This window comes from Pleurodeles waltl, chromosome 1_2 (assembly GCF_031143425.1).
Source record: "Pleurodeles waltl isolate 20211129_DDA chromosome 1_2, aPleWal1.hap1.20221129, whole genome shotgun sequence".
Taxonomy (NCBI): domain Eukaryota; kingdom Metazoa; phylum Chordata; class Amphibia; order Caudata; family Salamandridae; genus Pleurodeles; species Pleurodeles waltl.
In genome coordinates this window covers 600441890-600458906 of record NC_090437.1, presented here as the reverse complement: position 1 = coordinate 600458906, position 17017 = coordinate 600441890, and the positions used below count along the sequence as shown (strand labels likewise).

The 17017-nt window shown below is 43.4% G+C and overlaps 1 protein-coding gene across 2 annotated transcripts in view; it reads right to left on the bottom strand.

Annotated features, from left to right (window-relative positions):
• LOC138301837 (cilia- and flagella-associated protein 337-like) overlaps positions 1 to 17017 on the bottom strand; it is a 455621-nt gene that overhangs the window by 72384 nt on the left and 366220 nt on the right. For both annotated transcript variants that reach the window (XM_069242337.1, XM_069242343.1), the window contains exons 19-22: positions 13412 to 13501; positions 9755 to 9813; positions 1878 to 2019; positions 1743 to 1782 (exon numbers count right to left, since the gene is read on the bottom strand). In XM_069242337.1, the coding sequence (XP_069098438.1) occupies positions 1743 to 1782; positions 1878 to 2019; positions 9755 to 9813; positions 13412 to 13501 (331 nt within the window). The remainder of the gene's footprint in view (positions 1 to 1742; positions 1783 to 1877; positions 2020 to 9754; positions 9814 to 13411; positions 13502 to 17017) is intronic.

The following is a 17017-nucleotide window of genomic DNA, read 5'->3' as shown; positions in this document are numbered from 1 at the left end:
AACTAATGTAACATATATTCTTGCTTAAAGTTGTATTTTTCCAGTACTGATGACTAATACACTTATCTCCAAGGTTTCGTACTAGGCCGGTTTCATCCCCTCTGATCCAAGGTCAGTCTGCAGGTGCGGACAATGAGGGTACAGATATCAAAATAATTGGCAAACCATGTTGCAACTTGTGTTTTAAGGCTCCAAGGACGATGTGTGCATAAATGAGTACTAGTAGAAAGACATTTTTCATTGGTCAATTTGAAGCCACCCTATGAACCCTCCAATGGAAGACCCTGCTGTATTTGGAATGTTTCTTACTTAAACCCACCAGACAAAGAGAAGTCAGCCATTTTCCTTGATGCCATCTTTGAAGCCAAACACCAGACGCCATCTTAGACGACATCCTGATGCCCTTTTCTCTATTACTGAGAAAGAGACTTTGAGAATTCTCACCCTAGAGACTTTAACTTTAAATTGCCCCGTCTTGCCCATGCAGTAACTTTGCCCATTTTCCTTGCTGCTGCAAGGAAACTTGCCCTTAACTTTGCCCTTTTGAAATTCTGCCTCATGCTGATCGAACCGGTACCTGAAGGACGAAGACTTTCTTGAATGCTGAATGTAATTGGTAAATATGAAGGATAATTGTATTATGCATTGTGTTTTTCCTTTTAGGTACCAACTGCTATTTTGATAGGGCCCAAGCTAGAAGTTTTCCAAATTTGTGTTGACTAAATTCGTTTTGCATGAAGCCCCACATGCCAATGCTAATTAGAGGTTAGTCGAGGCATGAACTTGATGCACCATGTTGAATTGAAATCTTGTTATGCTGACCAATGTACGAGATTAGTCAAAATCAGTTGCTTATATTAGTGATTTGTATTGCCATAACTGAATGTATCATTATTCAGATTTTGCATAGATTGCGATTCTTCCGCCGCTATGGACAGCTAGTAATGTTCGTATACATATATCATTTGGTTTTGAGACTTATATACATTGTGTTAGCTTTGTTAATATAGGGAAATAAATTCACTAACTTTCAATAAACCGGTGTGGTTATTCATGACTAAAAGGTCATGGTGCGTTGAAATACCAACTGTTATTGATTTCTAATGTGTTATTTCGATCTATTAATTGAGTGTTGGCTATCGCGTACAACAGTTATTGATTATTGATTTAAATAACCCGACTATTCATGGATGAGGAGAGCCCAACTCGGCTAAAAGGTCCACCGACCTCCAACGTGTCCAGGTACAGGTAATTTATAAGCTGGACACGTTATCACCCCTACCAAAGGCCAGATGGAAACTACCTACACTCCTTGGAAGTTTTCATCGTCTAGGTGGAGGAATCTGAACAAAACATCTGCAATGGTGTGATCTGGGCTAAGTCGGCACGCCACAGTAGACTTCATACCCCATTGGGAAATGGATCCCCCAGACCCTGTGAACCCCTTCCCTCATCTGCATCAGCCACCCCAGTGGCCTATGTCCTCTTTGAACACATAAGAATGAAGCTGAAGTTTCACATTTCCAAGATCAAATGGTTTCACCTTTTGAGATAATACTGTTTTTAAGTTCCAAAGAGAAATAAATCCACAGTATATATCTGGCCAAATTTACTCTTTGAGCCACAGTTGACAGAGTAAACAAGTTGCTACTGCCCAGTAGTCTGCACTGCACCTTGGTGTTCCACCTCTTCATCAGAAAACTGACAGTGCAGAAAAGGAGTGGGGTGAAAGGCCTGCTCACCTCGTAATGCTGCTCATGTGAGCTCTCCAACTTCGAAGCACTGTCCAAGAAAATAAAAGAAATGGTTTCAATCTGTTGCATTGGTCACACAATTAATAACTGCTTTCCGAAGAAACATTTACTGGAATCACTCACAGGTTGGAGGTTGAACCTCTGGCCCATGCAACGCGTATTCTGATATGGCCCAGAAGAAAATATAGCCCAGTTCGTCGGCAGCACAGAGTAAGGAGTCATCTTCAGTCGTGGCCATGTCACTGATCACAGACTTGTAGCTGGACTGGGAAAGCAAAAATCATTGCAGGGCATCACTATAGAACAACATGATGAGCACGACCACGTCAGAAAGGTAGGGAGCAACAAGAGATTCAGAACGAGGTGATCTGCGAAAGCTTGATAAAAATATACACATTTGCAAGTAGGAAACGTTGTCAGTCTACTCAGTGAAAGAAAACGACTAACCGTACCTAAATGGAAAGGAACGTTAAACTATTTTATGCTAGCAGCATAGATTCTGACAGGGCAGCCTTCTGAATATTCTTAGGGCAAAACGAAATGGGACACCATTTGACACTATTTCAGTGTTTAAAAGTTCTGCCATTTCATTTCACTGATGCGGAAAACAAAAGATACTGGCCTTAAATGATGACGAAACAGTTTTAAGAATTCAGATTTTTTTGCAGATTGAATGGCCACAACAAGTCATTTTGTTGTCCAGATAATCTTAGAGAACCGAAAACTATAGTGCCATAATTTGACTTATTCAGGGAAGTAATGCCTAAAACCAGAGGCAGAAGAAAAAGCTTCATATGTGTGTTTCTGATGTAGGACTCTGCTGAAAAGACACTTGCTAATTTTAATTTCTGTAATGTATTACAGTTATAATAGTTTAAAAAATGTCCTGCTTGTGCTCCGCTGAGGTGCATTCCAAAGGCATACACATGTATGTCTTGGTTAAAACCACTTTATGCCTTTTTACCTGTCTCTGTCTGCCAGCTTCCATTTGAAAGAATTGGTCCCACAATTCCCAGGAAGCAAGAGAGGCAGATGCCTCGGAGTGCCAAGAGGTACATCTGTCTATTAATAAAGTACAACAATGCCCTACTCACACAAGGGAATCTGAAAACTGATTTGAGTCATACCCCACAGGAGGCCCAGACCAAGTGTTAGTTGAGGAACGGGATTTAATTTGCAGTCCAATGGAGTGACTTGGACGATGGGGTAGAGGTCCACACTATTGTAACAGGGAGACACCATTTTGGATTTTGGGTTCCTTAAGCTATAGGCTGGTTTTATTGCCAACAAGCATAGAACTAGGACATGAACTGTACTACTTTGCTGCAAAACTTGAAGAGGGAAGCTGGGGGATTTTAATAGAGTTGGCTAGGCCTCAATATAATTGAAAGTAGCTTTCTTCTTGAAGGTACACTTATTCACCCACTCCAACTACAGAACATGTCTGGAATCGAAGAAGAGACTTCCTGCCAGAAGCGCTTTAGAAATTCTGCCAGCCTTTACGTTGGTAAAAGTTGACTCAAGAATTTTGCCCCAAGACTGTTGCTAACTCTTCAGGCTAAAGGGGATCACGTTCCTGCCAAGGAAGGTTTTTGTCCTCCTTGGAACTTTCCTTCCCACATGTGGCTGGAGGATGCAGAATGTCTTCAGGAAGCCCCCTCCTGATGGAAGTCAACTGCTTCCACTTGCCAACTTTTACCATCTTTAAAATCAGCTGCATCATTTACAAAGACATCAAGACCTGCATTCCCACTTATCTGACTGCAAGATCACTGTCTCTGATCAGGACACAAACGGACTGTAGATAAGTAGGTGTAACAAAGCAAAAATAAAGCAGCATGCCTTTTCCATCAATGAACCCAGGATTTGGATCAACATCCTGAAATTCATCACAACTGCCCCAACCCTACTTCAATTCATAAAAAAGTTAGACACGCCTCTTCAAAGAACACTACATCTTATTGCAGCGACCTTCCAAAAACCAGCTACCTCTCAAATCACTTGTTGACTTTATCCTTGCCTTTGAACCTATACAGTGCACTGCTGCTTTTGGCTGTGCTAAACAAATACCACTTACAAACATCAAACATACAGAGACAGAGGAAGCTGCTGCCTGCCTGGAAGTGGGCCTGGAAACAGTGTTGAAACTAGACATATTTTGCCCACCCTAACACAGAATTGTGTGAGGCCTCCATCTACTATCAATAGTGGGCCTGAGTCTTAAAAACAATTTCAGCCGATTATACAACTGTTATTCAAGATATCAGGGCCTCCAGATCATGTATAAAAAGTTTGCTCCTGCAGGGCCAAGTCTACACAAAAAAACATGCAGCCATGTCATCTTCAACTTAGTGTTTTTTTCCCTGCTAGAGCTTTTTGGTGGGAAGTTCAAGGCCAATAGAGCCCCGCTTTCTCAGTGCATCTGATCTTGTAAAGCTCTTTCTGACTCTAACCTCCAGATTTACTCTGCTGAAGATCTTTGACCACGAAATATGTTTATAAGTTATAAAGTAAAAACTTTAAGCAGGACCAACTTCAGTCTAACAGCATTCACTCGCAAGTCGACTATAGAGGTACCTTGGTCCCACTCACCCATATGGAATAAAATTGCTATTTTTTCACACTCTTTTTGCATTTCCCATAGGATGGCATTGAAAACTTTATTCTAATGTTTCTCTTTTTTATAGGTCATTTTATTAGCATTTTCAAATATGAATACAATAATAAACAAGACAGAAGGTATCAATATATCATTAGATGGAAACAACATACTGATAGTTATATACTTAATTGTGAATCCATACATTCCTGCCTCACCCTCCGCCGGGGGAACTCTGCCCTTTCATAATCATAAAACTCTATCCATCCACCCAATATCCTGTTATCTTTTCGTAGACATCCTTGTATCTTGTATACCTGCATCCCTAATATCCATTCGGAATTCAGCCCAGACCTTTGCTTAGACAGACGTGGGAGGTGGGGGGGGCAGTGGGTGGCAGGTGCTGTCCCTGTCTTTCATGTCACTTTTGCAATGAACTCCAGTACAAAAAATGATTCATGAATTTTTGAGTGTCTATATCGTCTATGATGTTCACTAAGGCAGAAAAGGGCACTAAATCAATGTTAACCTGAGTTATCTTAGAGAGATTTCTAGCTAGCCCATCCCAGTAATCCTGTTGGGTCGGGCATCCCCCATGCTAAATGTAGAACATCTCTGCATTCTTTCTGGCACCTCAAGCTTGCATATGAAGATTGTCTTATCATCCGCCCCATTTTTTCCCTTGTGTAATAAGTATCATGTTAGTGTTTGAATTTGGTCTCTGAAGTCTGTAGTCCCCCAAAATCATTAACTACCTTGGGACCTTCGGATCTGTTTGCAGTCTGTATCATCTACTGGGCTGAGATATACCTCCAAGCTCAACATGAAGTCTGGTAATGTATCTAGTGTGTGAAAAATTATTTTTTTATCCGTTCCTGAGATCTTTTTTTAGAGTGGGGGCATGGTCATTTTAGCCTCCATTGGTCAGATACACCACCAATCCTTGTTCCTAGTTTGTAGAAATGTAAACAGTTTGGTTCTAAATAGCCCACATGTTTCTTGAATAAACAGGAATGTTTTGGCCGCATTACCCGTGACCATGTCCCCCACTGTCCAGACTTTTAATGAGTTTCACCTGATGCCTCTATTCGATCCACAGCATTTTGTTGGTCATGGTGGAGGAGGGTCACATCCATCCCCACTTCATTTTTAGCCTCCAGATCTTGCCATGACACTTGAATGACTTGAAGGATTAAGTTACACCTTGGTCGCCTTGGTGGGGACTATCACAGGTCCAGTTTACAACTGCTGCATGGATGTCTTCCAATCAGACAGTCACCAGCTGCACTACCTGAGTTATTCTGCTGATCCCAGTGTTTCACGCCAGGATCTGTAGGGCTTTGGTACCATTAAAGTCCAAGCCACATCAACACCCTCCTACTGTTTTTAATCAAATACTTCCAGGGTGTGGTTGATCACCAGCCCCCTGCTGCACTTCTCATGGGTGGCACATGTGGTCAGATGTTCCGGACATGACTGTCTAAAGTAGGACCTGTGACAGACCACCTCTGATTCACTACTTGTTTTTCTAGCTTGTGGTCCCTCTTACCACTCTTAGAGCCAGATGTATTAAAGAATTTTACCCATTCTGTACCTATGGGAAAAAGCTTTCGTACATATGGCCCTTATTCCCCCAGTGACTTGCATCACCAGCAAGTCCTGCACTGCTACCTTCATCACTGCATTTTAATTTGGACATCAAAGCCTCCATTGAATCAGGATCCCCCTTTTTTGCTTAGCTGCCTCAATATGTTGCATGTTGCGCCCTGTCCAACCTAATGGCCACGGCTATTCCCTTAATGGAAAAACATTCTTTATGTTCTGTAGATCTGACTGGCAAGGAGCAGCAAATTCTTACACCCGCTAGGGACTCTCCATAGACTGGTGGGATTGTCAAGTCTCTTCACTTTATTTCACCGCAGACTATCTCTCTGTTTTTGTAGCCCAAACTGCCACTGTCTTTATGTTTTCAATGGAGGACAACTTCTTGCTTCCTTTGCTGGCTGCTCCACCAGTCACAGAGTTTTATAATACTCTGGTGCTGGCATCTCCTACTCCTAGCTCAGCCAGCCCCGGATCCACAGAGACAGGGACTCCCGCAACCTCCAAAACTTAGCTGTTTCCCTGCACCCAACCATAGTTGGGAATGCCTTAGATCTGTGCAACGCAGGTAACTACCACGGGGCAAAGGATCTTCAAAATATGTAGGGTGGCAGCAGGAAGTCCAAGCCCTCCTGGGCCACTGTAAAAGGTCCCAGACTTCGGCTCAGAGGCTCATACACCAGGTTAACGAGGCTGCTTGAAAACCGACTCACCCCCAGGTGGGTGGTGAGGGCCCACTCTTCACCTGCCTCATGAAGGGCTGAGGCCTCACTCCTTCAATCCGCTGACTGGGTCAAACTGTGCTTAGGAACAAATCTCCTCTGCAGTTCTGTCAGCTGCAATCACCACACTGCCTCGTCCTTTCTCTGGCCTATTCCTTATATGATATAACTGTTCTGTGTGTGGAAAAAGATTGGTCTTAAGCTGCCTAATGTACATCATAAGACTAGGTCGTCGTAAATGCTCAGATGGGTGAAAGGAGTTCATGCCCTATTTTTGGTTCACACATTGGTCTCTCTGCTGAGTCTGCAAACAGCTATAAGTATTGCACTATTAAAAATATAGCAAACTTACTGTGAAAATGTATGGTATTGCAGCTTTAGAACAATTTCTAGTCCTTCTCCAAGAGTATATGTTGTCTCTGTCAAAGCCTTCTTATCCCTGTCAGTTTAAAGACATGGCAGCCATGCGGTGAATGTCAGGTTATCACATTATGGGTATACCAATGCCTTTGATAAAATACTACTGCTTTCTGATTCTCAATATTGCGTCCCTGCAGAGGATGTAAGCAATGTCTCACTAAATGCGTATCAGTCTTGCTTAGAAGTTATGAACTTGCCCAATACAACGTGACATTCATGCAGAGAATAGCTTCAACTGCCCAATTAAAGGTGTACAGTGGACTCACTGACTCAATAAAAGAAGCTTACAGTAAAAGACCCCACTAAATCTACAGCAGCTCAGCTCTCCTGAGATGTGACAGTTCTTTCACCATGCTACTCTGCACTGTGTTACTTGGAAAGGGCAGGAATGCGCCAAATTTCAGGAATATGGCACATTCCTGTCCTTTCCTCCTGTGCTGGCGCACAACCAGCTGCCTAGCACCAATGCAGGCACCCTTGGACCACGGTCTAAGGTTGTCCGCATTGCATGCAGCATTGTTTTTGTGCTGCCTTGCCTTACTCCTTCTCTAGGTGGCTATTCAAAGCCATGCAAAGTGTCTTTGCATGCCCTCATAGATTTGGTTGCGAGGAGTTCGCAGCCATTGTGTCACAAAAAGTGACTCAACGGCAGTCCAAGAGGCTCATAAATATGCATCCAAACTCATAGCCATGTAGGGTAGTATTGTAACTGTCCCAATAAAAGTACAGCTGCCTCATCAGAAGAGCAGCTAGCATCTTGTACTTATTACCAGTACTTTTGAAGGAAAGTAAAATGGAGTCCAAGCCCCATGAATATTTAATTTATTTCCTTCTCTGGTGAGATTACCAAGTACAAAATACCCTCTTTAGGCAAACATTATGAAATTAGTCACTAACACATCTTTCTACTCAACCCACAAACTCTTGTACATTGTAAATATCCCAGAGCTACTGGTTTTGACAATGCTTATTGAAGCATGAGGAGCAAAACTTGAACTTCAGCCAAACCCCAGAAGAGGCTGCAATGCATCCAGAATGCCTCCACATGCCTCATCCTGGACATCCCCCGCCACTGCCTCATCACAGACCACCTGAAAAACCTGCAATGGCTCTCAGTCAACAAGAGAATCACCTTCAAACTCCTCACCCACGCTCACAAAGCACTGCACAACACCGGACCAGAATACCTCAACAAACGACTCCCCTTCTACACCCCGAACCGGCATCTCCGCTCTGCTGACTTCGCCCTCACAACCGTCCCACGCGTCCGCAGAACTACAACCGGCAGTAGATCATTTTCACACCTCGCCGCCAAAATGTAAAACACTCTTCCCACCCACCTGTGCCAGACCAAAGACCTCCTTACCTTCAGGAAACTTCTCAAGACCTGGCTGTTCAAGCAGTAGCAGCACCTCCCCCCTTCACCTTCTCCCCCTCCCCTCCTCAGCACCTTGAGACCCTCACAGGTGAGTAGTGCGCTTTACAAATCCCTGATTGATTGATTGTTTGGGTGGCACAGAAAAGCTATTTGTCAAAGAGAAGAAGGTGCTTTGGAAAGAAAGAGCTTAGGAGGGGTGGTTCACAGGGAGCACCATGTTTTGTTCTGCCTGAGGGGCTCCTGAACCAAAGGCCAGCCCTGAATAGGTTTCTTCCACTTTTAAGGGACTCCCGAAAATGCCCACAGCTATTTCTGAAAGTCATAGATTTCCATGGGAAGTCCTGCACTACTCCAGGTACTCCTACAATGTTTTCTTTTTAGCTCCACGGAGTCTGTATTTTTATTGTCATTTTCCTACACTCTAATTCAGTGGTTCCCAACCGTTTGACTTCTGTGGACCCACACTTTATCATTACTGGAACCTAGGGACCCCCACTGAATCTTTATTGGGATCCAGGCCACCTCACTGAGTCATTACTGAAAACTGGGGACCTAATATGTTAATATTATTTAATTTTCTAAGCAGTTGCCGACCCCCTGGGGAGGCTTCGTGGACCACTGCTCTAATTGATCTAAGGATCCAGTAGCAAATACCAGTGACTCTCTTAGATTTTTAAGAGTTCTATGCTAAGATGCATGGTGCCAACTAAACCTTTTCACACAATGTGGTGAGTGGAGAATATTAATCTGTATTAATGTATTTTGTATTCCAGTTGTTACCCATCCCCACTGTTCCCCTGTGCGTCCCACCTCTTCTCCAACCTTCACATTTTCCTTTCTTTATTACCACCCAAATCCTGCGGACAATGTCAGGTGCCCTTGGAGCTACTATCGAGTTGGGGGTCACTTGAGCGCTCAATGCTCCAATCCTGGGATATGTGTCACACTGCTGCAGCCTTCCAGGTACACCCAAACTTCTAACACATCATTCACAGAACAACTGGGTGTACGATGGCTGTCAGCCACTATTAGCTAATGCTACTCCTAAACCTGTGGCACAAAATTTTCCAATATTGTGCCCAATTGTTTGACAGTTGCAGCCATAAGAAATTGCCCTTTACAAAACAAAATCATATTATTGTGAATGTAGTGCTATTTCTTACTTCTGTTCCTTTTTTGTACTACTTCAACACACAATACATGTTTTTTCCAACAGTGATCTGCTGGATTAAATAACTCACAATGCGTAATATATATTGTTATACTTATCAATACTTACTCCAAGAAAATAGGCGAATACTTTGCCTCCTCCCGATATATTCCAAAATGTGATGCAACCTGGAAAGAGATTTTAGTTATCAGTTCTCTCTCGAATTTGCTAACAAAGAATGTACATTCTGATCAATATCTTTAAATACATTTAATTTCATAAGCCTATATAATTGATATCCTCTCCAAGATCCTCCCACAATGGAACCAAGCCATCTCATCCCATGCTTCCTCCAGGAGTCTGATGACAATTTCTAAGGGGCACATTTGGATGGAAGTCAAGGCCCTACTAAAGAACCCATCTGTAGACCCCAGCAAGCTCAACAACATAAACCTATCTCCCTGCTCCTGTTTCCAACCAAAGTATTAGAGAAAGCCATCAACCAACAACTCTCCCCAAATTTCAAACCCAACCTCTTACTCGACTCCTCCCAATCTGGATTCTGCAGCAACCACAGCACCGAGACAGCCCTCATTGAGGCTATTGATGACATCTGAGCCCAACTCGACAAAGGAGAGACTACAGCTCTGATCCTCCTAGACCTCTCAACAGCCTTCAATATGGTCTCCCCCCACACACTCATCACAAGTCTGCACAACATAGGCATCCAAGGAGCAACTCTCAGATGGATCGCCCCTTTCCTCACTGGAAGAACACAAAAAGTGTGCCTTACCCCCTTCATCTCCAAACCCAATGAAATCATCAGTGGAGTACCCCAAGGATCCTCACTCAGCCCCACTCTCTTCAACACTTCTGGCCATCATCGTCAAAACTCACCGACTCAACATCATATCCTATGCTTACGACAGACAACCTATCCTCTTCCTCTCCGAAGACACTACAAACACCAAAACCAACTGCCACAACTGCAAGACAGACATCATCAACTGGATGAAGAACAACTGCCCAACACCGACAAGACAGAGATAATGATTTTCAGAAACAAAAGTTCCCCATGAGAAGCATCTTGGTGGCCCTCAGCACTCGGACCTGCTCCTACTCTCACTGACCACTCTAGGGACCTAAGCATCCTTCTGAACAACAAGCTAACCATGACAACTCAGGTCAACTCTGTCTCCTTCTCCTGCTTTTTTACCCTCTGCATGCTTTGTAAGATACTCAAATGGCCACGCCAAAGCTCAAGATGCTCCATCACCCAGGCCCTAATTTCCAGCCGACTTGACTACAGCAACACCATCTACACAAGGATCGCAGCTTACCTCCTCCGATGCCTACAGACCATACAGAACGCCACAGCCAGACTTATCTTAGCTCTCTTGAGATGAAACACACATACCTCCTACCTCAGGGAATTCCACTGACTCCCAGTACAGAAAAGATACCAGTTCATGCTCATGACCCATGCATAGAAAGTCCTACACAATTCCGGACCCTCCTACTTGAACCACCGCCTGAACTTCCATCAGCCCACCAGCCACCTCCGCTTCCCTTTCTCTGACCCTTACCCCCACATTTGACGCAGCAAAGCTCACTTCTTCTCCTACCTAGCAACGACATGGAACAAGCTACTTTTTCATCTCTGGACCGCCCCATCTCTTACAGAGTTCCAAAAATCAACTGGACCCTACCAGTACCTGGATACCCTCAAGGGCGACATGAAGCACTCTAAAAATCTACTGATTGATTGATATTATAGGCTGAGGAACTCAAGCTTGCGCTTCAGGGAGTGGTGTTCTTAAAGATTTATGGAGTGCAAGATCCCCAAACAGAAACATCCATGCATAAAGTTAGGGACCTACACTAATTTTCTTGAAATACTCCACCAGTTCCTTGAGTGATGGTCAATGGTAAATTTAATCACACTTGTTTATTCTCAGCGAGAAAAAGACAACAGTACTGAGATCAGAACCAGATCGTTGGTATTTACAAAGTGAGAATACAGCAGGGAATCGAAAGAGCTAAAACAACAGGGAATGATTCATGGTTGAAGACACTAAACGTATCCAACATAGGCCAGGGCGGCCGGATTCATTACATATGAAGACATTTACAATCTATTAATGTAAATATAAATAACTGATGTGGTCAGTGTCAATAAAGAAAATCTTCCAGGACCTGTCCACCGGAACCTATGTTCGGTGCTCCAGTATACAATGACCAAAACAGGAAGGAAGAAGTACAGACCATTGGCCTATTTGGTTGAATCCTTTAGGTCATAGGTGTTGAGTCTTTCATGATAGGTCCTATTAAGTGTTTTCTGTTCAGCTTCCATCGTCCTTGGTAATGCCACCACCCCAAGGTTCATAAATGTCATATTCCATTATAGCATGTTCTTCAAAGGCCAAGAATACAATGGTAAAATTACAAACTACAATTAGAGACGTCAAAATATCATCTTGTTTCTCTCAGTACCCAGTTATTAGTTCATGTCATACGGTTTTTCTTCCACGTACATTAAATAAAAGAATTTCAAAAGAAAATTCAAAAGAGAGTCAAGTCCTGTAAAGTCATAGAAAGGATGATTTTTAGAAAATAAAACAAAACACACATTAGCAAAGGTCTCGCTTTTGCAAGCCCGTAATTTTGTTTCTTTCTTTTTTTGCAAACGTGTGTAATGGCCATTAAAAGTGTGAAAGTAATAAAAAGTAACACTGTTACATTGTAAAGGTGGCGAGCATTCTTTGAAAATCAAACGATCCATTGCATAAACAAGCATAAAATGATAGCAGAAAGGAAAAAGAAGGAGCGGCCTCCCAGCTTTGGCACTCAAGTGTAATATTTTCTAGACAGAGATGGACATGTGTGAGAGCTAAGTGCCATCACTCACAGTGAAGAGAGCCAGTGAACTGGCCCACTGCACCATTATCTAACCTGTGGTGGACAGAAGAAAAATGTGATGGACAGTTGAACAGCCTAGTGAAAGGAGACGGTTGTTTGAAAGGCTAGTAGGACATGTTAGTTGCTTATTCATTTTTGCGATGGATCACTCTTTGCCTAATTTATTTGTTGCATATACGCAAGCCACTTCTAGGGGACACAATTTTTACTTTTTGTTACCTTTATTTACACTTGTAATATTTATGGCATATTTTTGGAACAAAAATCAGACATGTAGGTCTTTGCCAATGGTTGTTTTCTTTCCTAGTTTTACCAAAAGAGAATAAAGCCTATTGGTTTAAACCAAGGTTAATTTCAGTGCACTTACTGCCACTGACAAAAAGCGCAGGCAAAGCTAGTCTTGCTGAATAATTGAGCAGCTAAACCCTATCCACTGTTTTGCCTGACATACCATACAAATGGGGTCATAGTTCATATGGAGCAATAGAAGTCACCCATAACATAACATCTGCTCACACTCCACAAATTCTGTATTCTATACATGGTGCTCAAACGCAATGTACAGAGAATTTGTATTTTGTTTGTGGTGTCCGGTTCCTGTAGCATTTGTGTGTAGCATTGTATTTTGTGTTTGTTGAGGGTTTGCCACTGATATATTCTGTCACACAATGCAATACTATGCCATTCAGCGTGAGTGGATATTGCAGGGTCCCCATCACGACCTGAACCATTCTTTATGGACTGCAATATCTACTGTGATTGAGGCTTCCACCACAAGCTTTACAGACCATTGATGACATGTTCCCATCTATCACCTTACAGGTATCATGTGCTAATCTGAATCTGATCTTAATCATTCAATGTTACCTCGAGGTCCACTGGCCACCAGTGAAGCAGCTTCATTCTTCCATTTGGCACGTGAACGAAGAAAAATAACTTTCTTGATTATTAAATCATCTATGAAGAGAAAATAGAAATATGGCTAGTATCTTGCTAAACTGTAACATAATGAAAAGTATCATTTGACAGGTATTTGGTGACTTTTAAATATATTATTTACCTCCACAGTAAAAAATGTAGTCCTATTGGCTTCACTAATGCGGTTTTTATAACTGATAGTACACAGAATGGCGGTGGAGGGAATGGTGGTGGTGTTAGTAGCCTTGGTTATGGTAACAGTGGTGGAAATTGTGGCCGTGTAGGTAATAGTCATGTTGGTAGTAATCGTGGTGGTGGTGGCAATAATATAAGAGATAAAATACTCCCTTCTGTACATGATAAAGATATTGCAAGTCACTGAGGAATTTCTCAACTATATAAAGGAACGTGGCTCAAGGCAAAGTTCCTTTATAAGGTTGTGGAGTTCCAAGGTGATATGCAATATCCTTATTATGCATGACAGGGGATAGTTTATCCCATATAATACATGGTAACACCATCACCTTTCTCACAAACCACTTAAAACATTGGTGCATAGCTCTTTCATATGAAAGAGAGAGCATGTTTGCAAACATGACGAATAAAAATGGAACCTCCAGGGCAAAATTAAATACATCAAAAATCGGTTAGATATTTGTTGCAGAAAGATATTAGAAACAGTTCAATAGAAGTCAGTATTTTATTTAAAAGCTGCAGTAGCTCAGAATGTGTAGACACGTGCAAAAACATTCTAACTTTTCCATATTTATCTTAGGAATGCAAAAGATAAATATTTTCTTTCTGCTAGTCACTATAAACTCTAAAAATATAGCTGAAGGCAGAAAAGCAATGTTTAATTTTCTTTGCTTTAAACAGCTGCTCTGTGACCTGTCCTGCCTTTCACCTTGGCTGCTTGCTCTGGCAGCAGGCATTGTGACGTGAGATCTCAACTGCAATAACTTATTATAGTTGAGTTGTGATGTTGTTTCTTTATAATACATGCAATCATGTTTGCCCCTGTACAAATGTCCATCTCTTATTTCTTTATAATCAGCGACGATGACACACCCAGTCGTCGTGGTAAAAAATAAAAAAAGACGTCAAAACTCTACTTATATCAGTTAAGACAATTGAGTGCTGATCTCATTATGCCTGTTCCAGAGCCAGCAGCCGAGATGAAAGGCAGATCAGTTTACAGAGCATAATTGAAGCAGTTGTTTAAAGCAATGAACCCGGAATGTTGCTTTTCTTTCTTCTGCTATATTCTTTAGCTTACAATGATAAGCAGAGAGAACATGTTTATTTTTTGCACTTATTACATAGTTAGAAAAACGCTAGGGGCCAGATGTAGCAAAGGTTTGCGAGTCGCAAACGGGCCGAATCGCTATTTGCGACAGTGCAAAATCGGAAATGGGATGCAAAAAGCCCATTTCCGACTCGCAAAAAGCGATGGGACCCGTTTGCGGGTCGCATCCGTTGCGACCCCATTTTGCGACCCGCAAATACCAAGTCGCAATTTGCGAGTCGCAAACCTTATGCAATTGCAACTCGCAAATTGCGACTAGTCGCAAAAAGCCCATTTTGCATGTCCCATTTACCACTAACTCAGAGCAGGTGGTAACCATTACCAAAGTATAAAAGGAGACCCAGAAGGCATCTGGGTTACACAAGATGGCGGAGATATACCTGATAGCAGTGAGAAGGAGAGTCCACGCAGCACAGCAGAGGAGGAGGAGGGGCCCCAGACAGGAGAAGATATATAGAACAAGGCAGACTCTTTTTCAGCAAACTGAGGAAGAGATCTATGACAAATACCGCCTTAGCAGCGCAGCCATACTAGAATTAATTGATTTACTCAAACCACAGCTAGAACACCAGACTCTGCGTGGCTGCGCCATCCCTACGCATGTGCAAGTGCTATGCTCACTGCACCTCTTGGCCTCAGGGAGCTATCAGGGGGTCATTGCTGTGGCAGGTGGGGTATCCCAAAGTGCAGTGTCAAGGTTCCTCAGGGCCTTCCTAGATGCCTTAGTCACGCACATGTCCCACTTCATATACTTACCAAGGAATGAGGCAGAAATGAACAGCACCAAGCTGGACTTTTACCGCATTGCCCACTTTCCCCATGTCATAGGGTGTGTAGATGGGACACACATTCAAATATGCCCCCCTGCTAATCTAGAACACCTTTTCCGCAACAGAAAGTGTACCCACTCACTCAATATTCAGGTTGTTTGTGACGCCATTATGTCATCACTGACATTGTAGCTAAGTTTCCAGGCAGTACCCATGACTCATACATTTTTAGGCATAGTGGGATACATCAACGCCTGGAACGTGGGGAATTCGGAGACGGTTACCTCCTAGGTAGAGCCACAGACACTTGCAGACATACACACAGGTCACTGTGCACGACAATCTGGACTTCCTAACAGTGTACTTTTGTGCCCAACAGGTGACAGTGCATATGCTCTCAGGCCTTGGATCATGACTCCGTTTTTAACACCCAGCAATGATTCAGAGAGGCAATACAACAGTGCACATAAGAGGACCAGGAACCTCATCGAGCGCACCTTCGGACTCCTGAAGGCAAGATTCAGATGCCTCCACCGCAGTGGAGGTGCCCTCCAATACACCCCCATTACCGCATTCAAAATTGTGGTCGCATGCGCCATCCTCCACAACATAGCCACCCGACGTGGGCTACCTCTCAGCCCTGCAGACCCAGATCCTGATGATGAAGAGCAAGAACAACCACATCGCCATCATGGGGATAGGAGTATGGCAAATCAAGGCAGACTGAGACGGGAACACATTGCAACACAATATTTTGGACGGTACGTGTCAACTCCCACCATACTCACCTATTAACCAAAAACTCCATTTGTTAAGTGGATCAAAAATAACTGATTTATTAGTGCATTAATGAAACTATTCACAAGTAAAGATTGTCCATGGGCAGGAAACTGCTAACCAGCCATGTGGCACATTAACGTCATGTGCCACATTTTATGGTCCAGGGTGATCTCTAAGACCTTCTGCCCCTCCTGCCAGCCTGGCTGGTCCCTGGTGCTTCCGTGGTGCTCTGCCTGCCACTCCTGAGCACCCTTCTGTCAGTGACAGAGACACTGCTCACTGTTGAGCCCTCCTCACTGTCCTGGGGTGTTTCCCCTGTGGCCCTCGACATTTCCCGTGTCTCCATCATTTCTATAATGTGGGTCAGACGTCCCAGGCCCCTAGCCACATCCCCAGCTAAATGGCCCATCTCCACTTGCAGCCCAACTGTCCTCCTCGACAGGCCTATGGTGTTCATGGCGAGCCTGCCGATGGATGTGGCCATCCTGTCCAGTCTGTGCGGGAGCTGCCGATCCCTGCGCCGCCCACCCTCGGCCTGGGCCAGTAGTCCTCCCGCCAGTTCCCTCATGGCAAGGTCCCCAGTGTTACTGCAGATCATGTCCATCCGTGTGTTGAGGTGCTGCATGCTGGCATGGTTGTTGCGCACAAAGCGGTGCAGCACACCACTAATTCTCCCCAAAATTCTATTCTGTAGGCGCT